General features: G+C 46.5%; 2 protein-coding genes and 1 long non-coding RNA gene across 52 annotated transcripts in view; 1 reads left to right on the top strand and 2 right to left on the bottom strand.

Moving 5' to 3' along the window:
* LOC145505653 (uncharacterized) overlaps positions 1–5,585 on the top strand; it is a 118,088-nt gene extending 112,503 nt beyond the window's left edge. For both annotated transcript variants that reach the window (XR_014053182.1, XR_014053186.1), the window contains exon 6: positions 2,856–5,585. This is a non-coding gene — a long non-coding RNA (uncharacterized LOC145505653). The remainder of the gene's footprint in view (positions 1–2,855) is intronic.
* The window catches only part of LOC145505566 (liprin-alpha-1-like), a 488,322-nt gene that overhangs the window by 130,874 nt on the left and 338,934 nt on the right, over positions 1–18,514 (bottom strand).
* Positions 1–18,514, bottom strand: part of LOC145504994 (olfactory receptor 4A47-like) — a 114,244-nt gene that overhangs the window by 48,802 nt on the left and 46,928 nt on the right. For 10 of the 50 annotated variants that reach the window (XR_014052751.1, XR_014052832.1, XR_014052741.1 and 7 more), the window contains 4 exons: positions 16,257–16,430; positions 8,350–8,462; positions 7,377–7,548; positions 5,823–5,932 (listed from right to left, as the gene is read on the bottom strand). Coding sequence is in view for 1 of the 50 variants with exons in the window: in XM_081486705.1 (XP_081342831.1) it covers positions 4,715–4,964; positions 5,823–5,932; positions 6,031–6,058 (388 nt within the window). In the remaining 49 variants the exon portion in view is untranslated. Of the gene's footprint in view, positions 1–3,748; positions 4,965–5,604; positions 5,933–6,030; positions 6,174–7,376; positions 7,549–8,349; positions 8,463–15,031; positions 15,327–15,875; positions 16,020–16,256; positions 16,431–18,514 lie in introns of those variants that run through there. The other 40 variants (XR_014052775.1, XR_014052838.1, XR_014052773.1 and 37 more) reach the window with 14 other exon arrangements.

Raw genomic sequence — 18,514 nt, 5'->3', positions numbered from 1 at the left:
TTCAAAATTCTCCAAGCCAGTCTTCAGCAGTAACTGAACCGTGAACTTCCAGATGTTCAAGCTGGTTTTAGAAAAGGCAGAGGAACCAGAGATCAAATTATCCAACATCCTCTGGATCATCAAAAAAGCAAGAGAGTTCCAGAAAAAAACATCATTTTCTGCTTTATTGACTATGCCAAAGCCTTTGACTGTGTGGATCACAATAAACTGTGGAAAATTCTTAAAGAGATGGGAATACCAGACCATCTGACCTGCCTCTTGAGAAACCTGTATGCAGGTCAGGAAGCAACAGTTAGAACTGGACATGGAACAACAGACTGGTTTGAAATAGAAAAAAGGAGTACGTCAAGGCTGTACATTGTCACCCTGCCTATTTAACTTATATGCAGAGTACAGCATGAGAAACGCTGAGCTGGAAGAAACACAAGCTGGAATCAAGATTGCTGGGAGAAATATGAATAACCTCAGATATGCAGATGACAACCCCCTTATGGCAGAAAGTGAAGAAGAACTAAAGAGCCTCTTGATGAAAGTGAAAGAGGAGAGTGAAAAAGTTGTCTTAAAGCTCAACATTCAGAAAGCTAAGATCATGGCATCTGGTCCTATCACTTCATGGCGGATAGATGGGGAAACAGTGGGTGACTTTATTTTTTGGGGCTCCAAAATCACTGCTGATGGTGATTGCAGCCATGAAATTAAAAGACGCTTACTCCTTGGAAGGAAAGTTATGACCAACCCAGATAGCATATTTAAAAGCAGAGACATTATTTTGCCAACAAAGGTCTGTCTAGTCAAAGCTATGGTTTTTCCAGTAGTCATGTATGGATGTGAGAGTTGGACGATGAAGAAAGCTGAGTGCTGAAGAATTGATGCTTTTGAACTGTGGTGTTGGAGAAGACTCTTGAGAGTCCCTTGGACTGCAAGAAGATCCAACCAGTTCATCCTAGGGGAGATCAGTCCTGGGTGTTCATTGGAAGGACTGATGTTGAAGCTGAAACTCCAATACTTTGGCCACCTCATGCGAAGAATTAACTCATTGGAAAAGAGCCTAATGCTGGAAGTACTGGGGGCAGTAGGAGAAGGGGATGACAGAGGATGAAATGGCTCGATGCCATCTCTGACTCGATGGACATGGGTTTGGGTAGACTCCTGGAGTTGGTGATGGACAGGGAGGCCTGGCGTGCTGCAATTCATGGGGTCACAAAGAGTCGGACACAACTGAGCGACTGAAATGAACAGAACTGAAGTCAGAAAGATAAAAAAACAAATATAAAATTTATCGTATCTGTATGGAATCTAGAGAAATGGTTTTGATGAACTTATTTGCAGGAAAGAAATGAAGACGCAGATATAAAGATGGAACTCGTGGATGCAGTAGGGGAAGGAAAGAGTGGGACAAACAGAAAAAGTAGCATTGACATATATACACTACCTTGTATAAAACAGATAATGGTGAGAAGTTGTTATATAACACAGGGAGCCCAGGTTGGCGCTCTGTGGTGACCTACAGGGGTGGAGTCCGGGGAGAAGAGGGAGGTTCACGATGGAGATGGTGCTGGTTTAGTCACTAAGTCGTGTCCGACTCTTGCGACCCCATGGTCTGGAGCCTGTCAGGCTCCTCTATTCATGAGACTCTCCAGGCAAGAATCCTGGAGTGGGTTGCCATTTCCTTTTCCAGGGGATCTTCTCGACCCAGGAGTCTCCTGCATTGCAGGCAGATTCTTTATCAACTGAGGTATGAGGCAAGGTGACATTATGTATGATTATGACTGATTTGGGCTGTCGTATGGCGGAAACCAACACAATATTGCAAAGCAATTTTCCTTCAATTAAAAAAATAGATTTTAAAAAAAGGGAATGATATTTTGGCAATAAATAACAGTATCAACATTTTAAATGTATATACTACCTGAACATTGAATCAAATGTAATATCAACAATTCTACATCTAGGAACTCATATATACACATAATAATAAAAACAACAAAACATACATTTATTGGAAATATAACTGTCGCAGAAAAGCTTGGGAATCTCATAAAAGGAATGGACATAATTAATTTTGATATAAATTTATAAAGAGTGTTTTGAGAAAATTTAAGAAATATATATGGACTGGTATGGAAATGTCTTTAAGATATTGCATAGCAAAAGCAAGTGATAGATATATAGAAATAAACAAATACATATACATATAGAGAATACCCTTGCATCTACAGAGATTATTACTAGATGAAAATTAAGAAACAAATTTAGGGTCAACCTCTGAGAATGAGGACTGGAAGAAACTGATAGAAAAATAGAAAATTCATTTCATATTTCATCTTGTATTGTTTGGATTTCCTTGTGGCTCAGATGGTAAAGACAATGCCGGCAATGCGGGAGACCCAGGTTCCATCCCTGGGTTGGAAAGATCCCCTGAAAAAGGGAATGGCAATCCACTCCAGTATTCTTGCCTAGAGAATTCCATGGAGAGAGGAGTTTGGTGGACTACAGTCCATGGGGTCGCAAACAGTCAGACTCCACTGAGCGACTACAGTTTCCTAGCATTCAGGTTTCACTTATGCTATTTATTACTATCTATTTCACTTCAGTTTCATGGTAAACACTAAAAGTATAAAAGTAACAATGCTGTGCATAATGCGAATGAAATACAGTATAGGTAAGCCATACAAAATTATGTATTTTAAGCTATATAAGTAAAAATGCTAACTTAAATGACAAGATGCTAAATAAAAATTACACTGTCTTTGAAAAAGAATAAAAAATATAAATGTGTAAGTTGGTGAAAAATCAGTATAACTATGTAACAATTTACTCGCTAATTCATTGCATATTAATTCCTTGCTATATAGGCATTACACCATTCTGCTGCTGCTAAGTCGCTTTAGTCGTGCCCGACTCTGTGCGACCCCATAGACGGCAGCCCACCAGGCTCCTCTGTCCCCAGGATTCTCCAGGCAAGAACACTGGAGTGGGTTGCCATTTCCTTCTCCAGTGCATGAAAGGGAAAAGTGAAAGTCAAGTCGCTCAGTCGTGTCTGACTCTTAGCGACCCCATGGACTGCAGCCTACCAGGCTCCTCCGTCACTGGAGTGGGGTGCCATTGCCTTCTCCGGACCAACTTACAGGTCTTCATTTTTTAATCAATTTAACAATCTCCGTGGCCAAAAGCTGGGCCACACCATTCCATTCCGCTGGTGTTCACTGTATGACAACTAATGAGCCAGCCCAGGGAGACAAGGAAGAGAGATAAAAGGTCACAGGCTCACACCCTCCTTCATTTATGAACATGCAGCATCACACCATGATGGTGTTTTGGCAAATCGCACTGTCCGCAACCCCACAGGTGACGGGAAGCACAGTTCCACAGGCAGCAGAAAGATGCGCAGCCCCTCCCACATTTGCTGGGGCTGACACCCCCGTCCCGACAGCTGTCCCTGAGTGGCCAGATAGCTGGTGACCAAGTTGGACTCCACCCCGTGCCAGAAATGAACCTCACATGGAGGCAGGCCCTAAACCTACTCAGCCCCTCCTTCTGGAGCCCCCGTGTGACAGCAGAGCCACAGCGCAGACACCTATGGGGACAGCTCTTCTGTTCATGTTGCCTCACCACCCAACCTCCTCACGTCCACCTGAGGTCTACTACACAAGATCAGGGATCACCTCCTTGCTCAGGGAGGCTGCCATGCCTTGTGCCACTGATGCTTTAGGAAACACTCCATATGAACACACGCTACACACACAACTGTCAACATACACATTTAATGCCGTCCAAGCTGGGTTCCTATTGCAAAAGGAGACTCATGCAGCAGCATGACCTTTGCAGGAGTCACATGGGGTTAGAGTAGCTGGAGCCGCTTCCCAGCCATCCATTAATAGCCACTGAGATAGCAGACAGGCACTTGGAGCAAGATGCCAACCTCACCAAGTTCTCCCAACCCCTGTGCTCACTGCCACCTAAAGACAGCCTGCCCTGAACCATCTACACAGAACAGAGGACTGTGTAAATGCTGCACTGAAATGCCTAGTGACAAGGTGGAAAGAGAAGAGAAGAGGAGATGGACACAGAGAAAGGAGGCTTGTTATCTATGTGTGGGTTATCATCACTACTCCAGTTTGGGGGTACGAGTTAGGTCACAGGAATTTCACCCACATTTCAGTTTTCTTTAGATGTAGATAGAGCTATTGCCACACAAAAAAGAAAGTCCTGTAATAAAATCCTATTGGAAAATTACTGCACTGAACTCATTCCATTGCTTTTAGAAGCTACTGCGTCACAGCCCAAAGGCCATAACGTGATTCTCACTCAGTCCCTCACTCACGCATCTGTCCACCAGTCTGTTCAGAACACAGAGATGAAACTGCAGGCTCTGGAGTCATCTATGTGAGACGGCACCCCAGCCCCACCCCTTCCTCAGCAGTACAGGTTCTCTCTGCCCTACCTCCCTCGCTTGTGAAACGGGAGTATCAGTAAGGCGTCCATCCTATTGTTGCAAAGGTTAAAGGAGACAAGATACATAAAATCCTTAGAACCCAAAGTATGTGCTCCCTCTGGGTGTCTATATTCATGTAACAAACATTTCAATCCAGCTAGCTACAAACCACAAGGGCAGAAAATCTGTCTTCAAGGAATTATTCCAGTAAGAAGACAAGCTGTTAAGGAACTTCAGCAGCAAGACAACCACGACTGTTGTCAGACAGGAAATACAGACCAGGTGCGTGGAGAGAAGACTCCCTCCAGCTAAGCAGGTCACAGAGGATTCTGAAGAGATTTCCCATGAGAAGGGCCATCAAAGATGAACAGGGTCTGGACAACTGGTACTGCGCATCTGTGGTGAAACACTCCAGTTTACAAATAAACCATGAGGGCGTCCAGTAAAATCCATCAAGCAGATGAGCAGAAGCACTTGGGGCTGGGTTCTGGAAGACCTCGGGAGCCTGACCAAGGAGCTGTGCCTTTGGCTGTTTGCAAAAGAAAGCCATCAGAGGCTCAGCAGGATCAGAATTATCCTCTTTATTTACCTAAGTTATGTTTCTGATAGATACGTCATTCAGGCAGAACTTGGAACTACTCCCTAGGACATCAACTATTGTTAACTAAAGAAAACTGCATGTGACTTAAAAACTGTCAGACCAGAAGGCTTCATCTGACAACAGAGTTTAGAGTATATTTAACTTGTTCAGTCTTGGAAGCAAAACTGTTGCCTAATTATCACTTTGAGAGGCAACCAAAGCTTTAATGGGCCATCCTGAGAATAGAATGGAAAAGGAAAACAAATGCGAAGAAAATTAAGAAATCTTCCCCCACTCAAACCCCAGAGCCCCAAATGAGGTCTCCTTAAGACTTCCACCTTATTGATTTACTACCAAAACATCACAGTGTGATTGCTATGTCAGTGAAAAGCATCTTTTCCTTGTCTAACCTAATTCACAGCGATCAAATTCTCACGTGTATGAGACACTGTCCACACAAAGTTGTAGCTGCACTAAGAGAAGAGACAGTGTCCAAAAAGGTGGATGGATGGACATGGGTGCTGAGAAGAAGGAAAATGGGCAAAGATAACATCCAAGAATAAAGAAAAATCAACCCAAAAAAACTTCAGGTTAAAGTGTTCAGTCATTTTTAAGCTTTGCAGAGGCATACACCATTAAGGAATAGATAAAAACTAGGAAGTTATTCTTGTTGCTTTTAAAACTCAGATTAAATATCTGTTAAAAGTACTGATTCTGTAATTCTGATGAGTACCACCCAGGCAGCTCTGCATTATGACATAAATAATAGCCTTTGCTCAGAACAAACATGGCAGAAGTATCACTCACATGGTCTGTTGTCAACGCAGCACACAGGTGAAAATGGTCACAGGAAATGTCATGATTGCTCACTGAACATATGTACTTCTCTAAGTCATCGTATCTCTCTTCATACAGCGCTGGAAGTGAAGAGCAAGAATTTCCCAATGAATGGACACACAAGGATGGGATAACTTGAAAGGAAGACACAAAATTCCTATGAATGTGTCAAACCTACCAAGTCTCACTTTATATGACTGCTTCATCAGCAAGTAGTTATTGTGGGAACTGGCACGGGAGTTGGCATTTCTTTTAGAAGCAATACTTCATTCAATCATACTGTCTGCTTGTTTCCAGTACCGTTTTACAGATTGTAGCCACCTTAAAAATTTTAATTATGTATTACTTATGCAGAACATGGAACCACTTCCTGAAATGTCAAGTACTTCAAAATACAGAAAATGTTATGTGCCTTAAAACTTGTACATAAATGAATAGGCCCTGGAGCCAGATGACCTAAGGTTGAATTCCAGCCTCCTTAACCTGGGCTGAGACTCTTGGTTGAATCACAAAATCTCTCTGTGCCTCGTTTTTAATATTTAAAAGGAAATAATAATAGCAGTCAGAAAATCTACCTAACAGCAGCAATTAAAATAATAAATCATAAGCGTTGTTGGCCATCTAAGACACATCAACATATGCAAAGTACTTAGAAAGGCACTTGGCAAATCAGAGTCTTTGCTATAATTGTTGTTAGTGGGCAAAGATCTAGCACAATGGAAAAATGATACGGGGCTTTCAACTAATAAGGCTCCCCTATCTTTCCAAACATCTGTAAACTGGGACAACATAAGAAGTCTCAAGGTCCATGGCAGACTGTGTCATTATGTGTGTGTGTTAGTTGCTCAATCAAAGTGTCTGACTCTTTGCGACCCCACAGACTGTAGTGCCGGAAGCCAGCTCACGAGATCCCACCCATGACAGAGTCATGAGGAGAAGACCTGATGAGCAGAGTAACTCAGGCCTCAGGGATTCTCGCAAGGAAGGCTGTCTCAGCGCTCACCTTAAAGATGATATCTCTCTTTCTGATGCTTGCTATAATAAACCTCTTCTTATTTTCTGTGACTTAGGGAAAAGGCCTTTCCTGATCTCTTCCTAAATAGATCAATCTGGAACCCTGATCGATACGGCCCCCGAACGGTGGCGCCCTGTTAGATTATCTAGGATATAGAGTATTTTAATCTAAACTTCCCTTGCTAGCATTTTAGTCTGTTTAACAAGAGTGCCTGTGCCTTTGGAACTAATGTGCATGACTGCTCCTTAACAATAAAACAGCATTGAGAGCCTCTGCACAGAAAGCCCCAATGGGCACAGAACCCTTCGTAGGAAAGAAGGCTTATTAGGAAATATAAGAAATATTGCTTTATGAAACTGTTACTTAATCTATATTTACTCACTATGTTTTTGCTCTTAACATATTTAGCCTATATAATGAAAGCATAATAGTTAGAGATAAAAGTTTAGCTTTAATACAAATAATAAGACAATTGTTAATTTAGCTGGTGATTTTTGCTAAGAACTGACCTTTGCGCTACATTGTTTCAACTTGCTGTACCATGACCTTATGGGACCACATTCTTTTCCCTCGGGCTCGGGCGTGGGATGGATTACTGAAGAGAGGTTTTGCCTTGAGGCTTTCTGTTGATGAATTCTTTCCTGCTGTGCCGGATGCAGGAGTGTTCTGGCTGGTCGACCCCTGTCAATGGAGAGTCACAGGGTGTTGGCAGGCACCCGGGCCAGAAGATGATGTAAACATAATGAAACTTTTTGTAACTAAGAGATGCAAACGGTTTCAATAATGGTCAAAACTGCCGACCCATTAAGCTGATTTGGTATGACTCTATACTTTACATTTGTTTCTATGTATCACTAAAAATATAAAAGCTGTCTTGAAAACAATAAAGTCGGGAGACACTTGGAGACGCTAAGATTCGCTGTGTCTTCTCATTTCGCATCACCGACGCCATCCTTCCTGAAGGAACCCCTGGACCCACTGGAGCTGGACTCCGGCACTCTAGCCCACCAGGTTCCTCTCCATGGGATTCTCCAGGCAAGAATACTGGAGTGGGTAGCCTATCCTTTCTCCAGGGAATCTTCCTGACCCAGGGATGGAAACTGGGTCTCCTGCATTGCAGACAGATTCTTTACTGTCTGAGCCACCAGGGAGCCATGATACTATTTTAATTCTATTTCTTTGCAGAAGGACAAAGAAAAAGAAAAATAAATCAATCACTTCTGGTGAGCCTTTCTTGAGATACGGGGGAAATTTCCTACTCAACTGCAGATCCAGCTGGGGGAACCCTTGGTTTTTTTCCTTTACAGAGTGTGGCCTTGCTCAGCACCTGCCAGGAGGAGTGAGTGTATTCCCTGAATATTCAGAGATAAGGTAAGAGATTCATCAGGTGGTTATGGAACTTTCCAGAACACATATAGAAAAGATGACATTCAAACATTCAAAACAGATAAGTATTCTATCTAGACTGAAGCTCAGGCCTACTCAGTCAGATGCTCCGGGTTGCTGATGGTAGCGGAAAGAGCCAGGAAGGGGCAGTGGATAATGATGAGATGCTCCCAGATTTCTGCTCCAGTTTCCCCACCAAGACAGTGGACCTATTAAAGACAAAAATGCTCCATTAAAACTGAGCAGGAGGTCTGAAAGATGTCTTTCCAAAGCAAACAAACAGATGGCCAATAGTTACTTGAAAAGATGCTCAACTTTACCCATCATTGAGAAATGAAAATCAAAACCACATGAGGTATCACTCACACCTGTCAGAACAGCCACCACCAAAAAGAACACACATAAAATGTGTTGGCTGGAGGCTTCCCTGATGGCTCAGTGGTAAAGATTCTACCTGCCAATCCAGAAGACACAGGTTCAATCCCTGATCCAGGAAGATCCCACAAGCCAAGGTACAACTAAGCCTGCACACCGCAACAATTAAGCCTGTGCTCTAGAGACCAGGAGCTGCAACTACTGAGCCCATGTGCCACAAATGAAGCCCTCATGCCCCAGAGCCCATGCTCCACATCAAGAGAAGCCACTGCATTGAGAAGCCAGTGCACCACAACTAGAGAGAAACCTCCACTCGCCTCAGCTAGAGACGAGCCCATGCAGCAGTGAAGACCCAGCACAGCCAAAAAATAAAAATATAAAATAAACAAAAATATTTTAAAAAGCAATCTGAATGTCCATTGCTCAGAGACTAAGTAAACACATTTAAAAAAATATTGTTGGCGAGGGTATGGAGAAACAGGAACTCTTGTACACTTTTAGAGGGAATGTGAGATGGTTACAGCCATTCAGAATAGTACCAGAGGCTCCTCAATAAACTAAAAATAGAACTGCCATATTCTGCAATTATATTCAGCAATTCCACTTCTGGGTGTCTATCCAAAGAAAACAAAAGGATATATGCATCCCCCATGTTTATTGCAGCACTATGTATAACAGCCAAGATAGGAAGCCACCTAAGTGTTCACTGAAGGATGGATGTATGGATAAAGAAACTGTAGTATGTATACATAGAATGGAATATTATTTAACTACAAAAAAGAATGACATCTTCCCATCTGTGATCATGGAAGGACGTCAAGGGCATTATGCTAAGTGAAATAAATCAATAAGTCAGACATAAAAATGATTTCACATGTGAAATCTTAAAACACACACACACAAACAAGCTCAAATATATAGAGAACACGCATGTAGTTACAAGAAGTGGGTGTGGGAGAAATTGGTGAATGGCTTTTATTTGTTGTTTTAGTTTAGTTTAAACAAATTAAATAGCTTTCCAGTTGATTTAAAAATAGCAGATGCAAATAAGACCTGGAAGCTTGACTCATCATCATACATCGTTTCATATTGGCCAACCATGCCAAGTTTACATAAACACTGACAAATTCAGCCAACACAAAATCCTGACACACACTTTCTTTTAATTCCCATAACCAATCCATCAATAATTCCTCTGTATCTTACTTTCCAAAATATCTTTCAAATCTAAGCATTTTCTCCACGTTCATGGCCCCCAGGTCATCTACAATATCCTCCTGGCTGACCTCCCAGCTCCCCTGGGCCCACCCCTGCACTCTTCACATCATAGCCAATAGACATGTCTCGAGGATGAACTCAATCAGGCCACGTCCCCAATTACATTTTCTCAATATCTTCCCACTACATGTGGAACAAAATACAGACTCCCGAACAGGGCGAACATTGTGTTGGGGGTTCCCACCCTCACCAGCCACTCTCCAGCCGCATTCCAGCCTCTCTCCCTTCGTGCACTCACTTCTCTCCAGACACACCGGACTTCGCTTTGTCACCTGAACACAAATTTCCTACCCCAGAGCTTCCACATACACTGTTCCCTCTGCTTAGAATGCTCTTACCCCCTTTTGGACTTGTAGAGTTCGGTTTAGTGTCACCCACTGGAAGACTCTTCCCACCAGCACTGCAGAGCTGTCCTCAGGCTGCACCTATCCCCCAGCTGGCCATCATCACAGTCAGACAGGCTGCCCCTTCTCATCACCATATGCAGGGAAGTGGGCTGCCACAGTCACACGTATGCTCAGCTGTCTGATCCCTTTTGCCCAGTGATTCTGTGGCTCACACCTGGGCATTCCCACACCCACAGTGCCTGGCATTGTGGAGACACTGCTTCTATGCCGAATGCATGAACGTCCTTTGACCCGATAAAGCAAATGGAACTAGATTTAGGGAAGATTCTCAAAAGTGGTGTCAACTTATAAAATATAAGTTTTCCTCTAATTTTGCCCTCCAAATGTGAATTTCTGATCCCCGAGAGTGCCCAGGAACAGCAATACCTGCTATCTGGCAGCCATGGAGCTGCCACCACTCCCTATGGTGAGCAAGGAAATAAGGATGTGAATAATCACATCACAGGACACGGTTTTAGTTAAAAACTAAACATGGTGAGAGTTATGTTTCATTTGGTGGGAATTTTTAGGGCATCAAGCCCGGGAGACAGCCTCTCAAGTGACCCTGAGAGAACTGCTCTGAGGAGACAGGGAGAGGAGGGGAGGGTGGGAAGTCAGGTAATGTAGAAGCTTGCAACAAGGGGCAGGTAATCTGAAAATCAAAAGATTATTGCTAATCAGGGAACACGTGCTGTAGTCCATGCGGTTGCAAAGAGTCAGACATGACTGAATGACTGAACCGAACTGAACTGAGGGAAGACGAGATATCTCATTAAGGAATTGCACTTTTCTGTGTATGGGAAGATGCAAGAGTCTGGGCTCACTGAAATCATCCCTTTCATATGCATCTCAGCTATCTGGGGCCACTGCCCTGTGATGTGATTATTCACATCCTTAGTTCCTTGTTCACCATAGGGAGTGGTGGCAGCTCCATGGCTGCCAGATAGCACGCATTGTTCTTCCTGGCCACCCTCGGGGCTCAGAAATTCACATTTGGAGGGCCAAAACAGCTGAAGGCTGTGACATCCTTGTCTATGATATGGCAGGAAATACTTCATCTCACACTGGTTTCCTTTAAACAGATTACACTGACACTTGGCAATCAACTGGAAATGACTCACTATCACAGTTATTAGATAATTTTTTACAATTCCCTTGCCCATTTGGTTTGGTGGCTCAGATGGTAAAGAACCTGCCTACAGTGTAGGAGGCACAAGAGACCTGAGTTCGATCCCAGAGTCAGGAAGATCCCCTGGAAAAGGGAATGGCTACTGACTCCAGTTTTCTTGCCTAGAGAATTCTATTTATTATTGATTTCCCAGGTGGCGCAGTGGTGAAGAATCCACCTGCCAATACAGGAGGCACAAGAGACAGGGGTTTGATCCCTGGACTGGGAAGATCCCCTGGAGGAGGGCGTGGCAACCCACTCCAGTATTCTTGCCTGGGAAATCACATGGGCAGAGGAACCTGGCGGGCTACAGTCTATGGAGTTGCAAACAGTCGGACATGACTGAGGGACTGACCACACACAGTCAGATAACACAGCTGAATGGTGGCCTTACAGTCTGTGCACATGGCACTCTTCCCTGACTCTGCCAGAAGAACCATCAGTCTCCAAAGACCTCCAGCTTTACCCTTACAGAAGCTGGGGAAGCTGAGGTCCCCCATGTCACTCCATTTCAGAGCTTGGAGACAAGAGTACAGTTCAAGGCCCTGGAGTGCAAAGACAAAGCTGTTGGATGTTTTCCAAATGTGAATATTCAAGGCCTTCAAGATGCAGTGTATACAGATTGAGCAGAAATAAACACAAGAAGTCAGCTTCAAACAAATCAAAAATACAGCCTGCTTGGTGGCTCCTAGTTCACACAGGAAAAGTTAAGCGAAACACAGGCTTATCATCATTTCCCCTTCAAGCTGAAAGCCCCTTAGAGCGGAAGAATTCTTCTATAATGCTGTAAGCCTCTCTGAATAAATACTCTCACTCTGCTGTAAAAACGTTCTCAGTACCCTTCATTTGCCCTATAAATGTCTATTTTCCAACCTGCTCTCTCTGCCCTGGGAAACTGAGCCACAGAGGCTACTTCAAAAGGGTTCCGGGGTTCTCTGGGTCCATCGGATTTGGCTGAATGAGAGCCTGGGCAAGAGACCTGAGGGGAATGAGGATGAGGTCTTAGTGCCACCAGCTCCCTTCCTGGAGGGTTGCCCTGAGCCAACTGTGCCCCCCTGCCTGCCTCCCCCCGCCCCCGCCACCCTCACTAAGGCAGCTGCCCTCCCCAAGCGGCCAGCACGCATAGAACCTCCCTGTGGGCCTCAAGGACGAGCTCCAGGATCAGGCCTACAGGTCTGCCCACAGTTTTCTCTGTGACCTGATCCACCCTTCAAGCTCCACAACTGAGAGCCTTTCACTGATGGACAACTGATTTCATTCTGGTTTCTCCTTCGGTTCACTTGTTGAGATGGGAAGTGTTTGGGTATGTGTGGTATTTTGTGGCTGTTCAGGGTTTTTAATGAGTTGAGGATGTGAAACCTCAGCAACCCCTGACCCAGTCCTCCCCCTCTTCCACCCAGCATATTTCAACAGCACCGGAAGCTCTAGTCTCGCTCTCCACTTCAACAACCTACTCCCGTGACCACACCTGGACCCTGTCCAGCATGTCAACAATCACAAACCCCTCTCTGTGTGTCAGCCCCTCCCTCCAGCTGCCTCCCCTGGGGACCTCCCAGAAGTGTGTCCTGTTGGGTGAGCTCCGAGGCAGCACCTCTCCAGTCCGCTGCTGGCTCCCCTCCATACCTTGCCTGCAGCTGACGATCTGGATCCACTTTCCCCAGTGTTCTGTCTGGACACAGGGCAAGTTTACCCTGCTCGTGTCCCATCAAACTGTGACATAGCTGATGCCTTTCCCACAAGACTTCTGCATGTTCTACAATGATGGTAGAACTGATGGTACAACTCCACAGCCCTTGACATTCTTCTGCAGTCCTTTCTGATGAGAGGACATCTCTGTTTTCAGTTCTCTCTCAACTTTGTGATGAACGCTCACCCTCTCGGTCTTAGAGTCTGAGAAGACACCAGGCACCACCAGACCCAACACTAGCCCCCTACGATGGGACCAGGTACCACCTCAAACTTCCCAGTTCCTTCTTCCTCAGCCAGTTGTACTCCCCCTTGACCCTGTCAACTGGAAGGCGCTGCTGTTCATTCCACTAGCAGACTCAGGTCACTTCCATTGAAAACACCACCAAGGTTCATCTCCTGCGGCACTCTCTCCCTCCTCTTTTTGGCACGGCTCCCCCTTGTGGTCTACACACACTGTCTGCACCTCCTCCCCTTCCTCTGAGTCCTTGGGACCAACCCTTTAGTCCTTGGCACTGCTCTTCAAACACCAGTGATGCTTCAGTGATAGAGAAATCCAGACGATGCTCCCCTGGCCCACAGTGCGCTGGCTTCTCTCTGAAACACGTGAAAGATTTCTGCCAGGGTCTCCTTTCCTAAGAGCTTCTGCTCCCTGGGTTTCAGTTACAGTATTCTTCCTTAGATCTATTTCTCTTCCTCTCTTCTCTCGGGATTAGTGTAATCACTGCTCAAATTAGAAGTGTGAAGATCGTTGAGCATCTTCACTCAAATCCCAGTGAACCTGAGCTCCTAGCACCAAGAGAATCTGGCACCTCTTGCTCCCGTTTTCCACAGACTGGCGCGAGCATCACCACGCTCACCTGGATGGCTGAAACAAGTGCTTCCCTGCCAGACTGCTGGCGGCCTCTCCACCCCATTGCCTCCTGCTACCTGGGCCACCAATGAGTGTGTAAGGTGGAGGCTGACTGACCCTGCTGAACACACTCCAATGCTTTCTCTTGCTTCTGAGTTAAATCAACCTCATTAGTGCTTCCTTTCTGGGACCTGCCAACCATTTGATAAGCCTCCTTCCACTGATGAATCTAAAAAAGAGTGAATATATGTGTATGTAAAACACACACTGATTCACTTTGCTGTACATCTGAAACACACAACCACACAACATTGTAAATCAACTCTATTCCAATAAAAAAATTTTTTTTTAATTTTCTGCTCAGTTCTTTGGGACTTCATTCTATTTTGAAAGGTCCCAAGTATGTGTCAAATATCAGTAAGATGTGTATGCTTTCCTCCTGCTCACCCATCTTATGTCAGTTTAATGCTTAGACTCAGCCACACACCCTAAGAGACCAGAGGACGTCTGTCCTCCTCTATAGCTTCCCAGGTGGCTCAGTGGTAAAGAACCTGCCTGCCAATGCAGGAGACACGAGATGCAGGTTCAGTCTCTGGGTTGGGAAGATCCTCTGGAGGAGGGCATGATAACCCACTTCAATATTCTTGTCTGGAGAATTCCATGGACAGAGGAGCCTGGCAGGCTACAGTCCACGGGATCGCAAAGAGTCAGACACGACTGAGCACACACAGGGTACACATGGGATTTTAGGTCTTACAATACTTTGACATCCTTTTAAACCTTGGTGATGACTCATATCTTTAGGGAGGAGGACAAATGCTCCTCAGGAAGCAAAGTAGGCCCCTGACCAGGCGGGACAGGGTCAGGTGGGGAGGTGGCCACTGGAAACGAGAACCTCAGAGGTTCCCATCCTCATGGCCACTATAAGTGGTTGGGGTGTCTGAGTGGTGGGGGTGGGAATGTTGGGGGAAGTGAAGTCCCCAGGGACAGAAAGTTCGCTTGATTGGTGTCTGTAGTAATGGTGACACTCACAGGAGGTGGAAAGGTGGCATGTGGTACTGTTTAACTTCTATCAGAGCTCTGGAAGAGTCCCTTGGCTTCCAAACTGAACCAATTAGATCGGCTGCCGGGGGTGTATGTGGAAGGCGGGTGCGCCGAGCACTCCCTTCATGCCTAGCAATGTCTTCTGAGATGGGACAGGAGTCCTTGCTGTGGGTGACATCTGGATGACATCTAGGACTCCCAGGGGGATGAGGCATGTCCCAGGAGGGCTGTCTGGGGGTTAGCAGATGTAGACAAGTCTGCTACTGGCTCTCTGTTTGGGTACCTGTAAAGCAAAGATCTCTGGAGTCCTTCAACCCAAAGGGAGAGGCTTCCAGGCCAGGGGCAGGCACACGTGGAGATTCCCAGACAGGGCCCCTGGTCGGCCAGCCTTGGGGCTGAGACCGCTGCCTGAAGGGCAGCCAGCTGTTCAGCCTTGGCCCCCTTCCTCTGCCAGGACACTTGGTTTGAGAGATGGGAGAGTAGCCCCAAATCCCTGAGTTCCTGCACACACACTGGTGGTAACTCCATCTATAGAATCTGCCAACTCCCGTTTCTGTTCACTCAGGTGATCTCTGGGTGTCCCCAGGCAGCTGAATGGTCTGGGATCGGGGTACCTCCTCCAACTCCCCAGCATCTGGCCTGGACTGAGGGCAGGGGGCAGAGAGGACAAGTCCTGCTCGAGGGTGGGACCTGCCAGGGCCCCAGGTTCAGCCCCACACCCCTGCCCTCCACAAGAGGCCTGGTCCCAGTTCCACACTGTGGGGTGCTGCTATCACCAACCGAATCGGGGAGGGCAGAGTCCAGAGGGTCACAGGCTCAGGGTCATGGGCACCTGTTTTCCGGGATCCTGAGTGCAGGGCTGAGGAAGGCAGCACTTGAGGTCACAAGCCCGGGGGTGCCCGTGGCCACCGCAGGTAGTCAGGTACTGAGGAGTCACAAAAGGAGGCCTCTTCAGCGGAGGAGTGGGGGAGGGCACCTATGGAATGCGCACAGAGCTCAGTGGGGGCAAGTTTTACAGCGTGTGGTGCAGGGGCCCCCATGAGACAGTGACTTGCAAGTCCCACCATCAGTCAGGTGAAATGAGTGGATGCAGATCGTGTTGTCCCCAGAACCCAAACAGGACTAAAAGCTGTCAGCGTTGTGTCCACACGTTGGATGGGGCCCGGTCACCAGGTCTCTGCACTCCTAGTCGGCAGTGGGGCCCTCAGCTTACCAATCAGATCCTGAGCCCCACTCTAGGGTGGCGGGCCGGCACCGTCTGTCTGTGCGGCATCCAACCCCAACACGCATTGGGCTCTTTGTCAACATCCGTGGGTCCAAGATGAGCACTTCAGTGAAAGAAGGGGTCTCCTCAGATGATACCATCAGTGCTGTCACACCTGTGCCCCTGGAGAAAGGTGACACGGCTAAGACGTCACCTACAAAGCATGTGCACATCCCAGGCGGCTGCCCCCCTCCCCAGGGAGCCAGGCAGACACACGTCCTGGCCCTTCAGAGATGGGACACTGCAGACTTCAGAGGGGCCATGGAAACAGGCACAGAACAGAACAGCTGTGCATTTCTGTGACAGTCATGCACCAGCTGCCGTTGGATGGAGTGACGGGGGGTGGGGGCTTCCTGGAGCCATGAAGGGAGTGGATCCACTGTGGGGGCAGGGGGCACTCTCAGGCTGAGAACACACCAAGGTGGGCTGGTGCCTGGAGAGCCAGTGAGGGCTACCACCCCTTCATTCATTAGGTCAATGATGGTGCAGCGGTAAAGAATGCACCTGCCAAGCAGGAGATGTAGGTTCGATCCCTGGATCGGGAAGATCCCCTGGAGAAGGAAATGCCAACCCACTCCAGTATTCTTCCCTGGAGAATCCCATGGACAGAGGAGCCTGGCGGGCTACAGTCCGTGGGGTCGCAAAGAGTCCGACACAACTGAGCACACACACACACACGGACGTCACTCAGTTCATGAAAATTATTTGTCAAGAGTGCAGCAGTTGAATATATGCTGTTTCACTTTTTACTTTTTTTTCTGATTATGCTGTGATTATTATTTTAGGAGTTTACCTAACATGTGGCTTTCTAAGGAATCCAAGACTTACTTTTTCAGATGTAATTGAATTTTTTTGATCTTGCCAGGAAGCATGTGGCATTTTAGTTTCCTGAATAGGGACTGAACCTGTACCTGTTGCAGCAGAAGCTCAGAGTCTTAACCACTGGACTCACAGGGAGTCCCACGATGAATTTTTTTTTTTAACACCAAGATAGTCTCATGCTTTCTTAAGATCATAAAGTCAACACTTTTTATTACCAACAGAGTTCTTCTCTACTGAATCTGTTTTGGTTTGAATTGTGTAATAATAACCTCAGTATTAAATATACAAATCATAAATAAACGATGGGCTTAATCAATTTTTCTGTATCCCTATGGAAAAGTGTCAGCAATAATATACTGACCTCTTCATCATGAAGAAACACATAAAACATTTACACACAATCACAGGCTCTAGTAGAAAGTGAAGATGAGCCCCTGGGTGTGTGACATTTCTGATACAGGCATCTCCAACACCTGCTTGTCGGTCCATCAGAGGAAACCTTGGGGCTAGAGACCTGCCAGCTCCCTGCAGATTCCTTCCCAGAATAGCAGGCGCTGAGCAAAGAGTGTGTCCAGCCGCAGCAAGCCAGGGCAGACCCGGGGTTTCTGTGGCACAGCAACTGGCCTCCACGCTGGCCTTTTTTCAGCGTCTAAATCGTTCTCTGCTCCGACAGCCGCTTTCCCCCTTTGACACATTCTTGCTTCCTGTTTGCTTTCCCAGGGGAGTCCCGGCCGCATGGTCCAGGGCAGGCTCCGTGGGGAGCTGCCCCTGAAGCTGTGGGCAGCTGTCCCCATATCCCCGCTTGTTGCAGCAAATGCTCCCCAGGCAAGTCTGATGCTCCCCACCCTATGTCTCCACCCCATATCTCTCCAAGGCAGAGAAAACAAGAACTCTAGGAGAAGCAGAGGCTGTCAGCTGGGATGAGGTTGTGAAGTCTCAAAGCCACTATTAGACATCAAATTATCCTGGCAGATCTGCCTTCCCCTCTAATGGAGAAAAAAGCCAAATTATCTCTTCCCATCAAGGCTTTACTTCCTTTTATATCAACTCAACTTAAAACAGTGCAGTCTGCCACCATAAAAAAAAAAAAAAAAAAAGATGCTGTGGGCCTCCCTGTTGATGCAGTGGATAAGAATCTGCCTGCCAATGCAGGGGACACAGGTTCCACCCTTGATCCAGGAAGATTCCACATACCGCGGAACAACTAAGCCTGTGCTGCACAACTCTTGAGCCTGTGCTCGAGAGCCCGGGAGCCGCAGCAACTGAAGCCCCAGTGCGCTGGAGCCTGTGCTCACAGCGAGGGAACCACCATACTGAGAAGCCGCGCACAGCTAGAGAGGAGCCCCGGCTCACTACCAACTGAAGAAAAGCCTGCACAGCAATGA

Source organism: Giraffa tippelskirchi, chromosome 1 (assembly GCF_054371585.1).
Source record: "Giraffa tippelskirchi isolate mGirTip1 chromosome 1, T2T-mGirTip1v1.2.pri, whole genome shotgun sequence".
NCBI classification, from domain to species: domain Eukaryota; kingdom Metazoa; phylum Chordata; class Mammalia; order Artiodactyla; family Giraffidae; genus Giraffa; species Giraffa tippelskirchi.
Note: the sequence above shows the minus strand (reverse complement) of the source record. Positions and strands in the feature narration are given on the sequence as shown.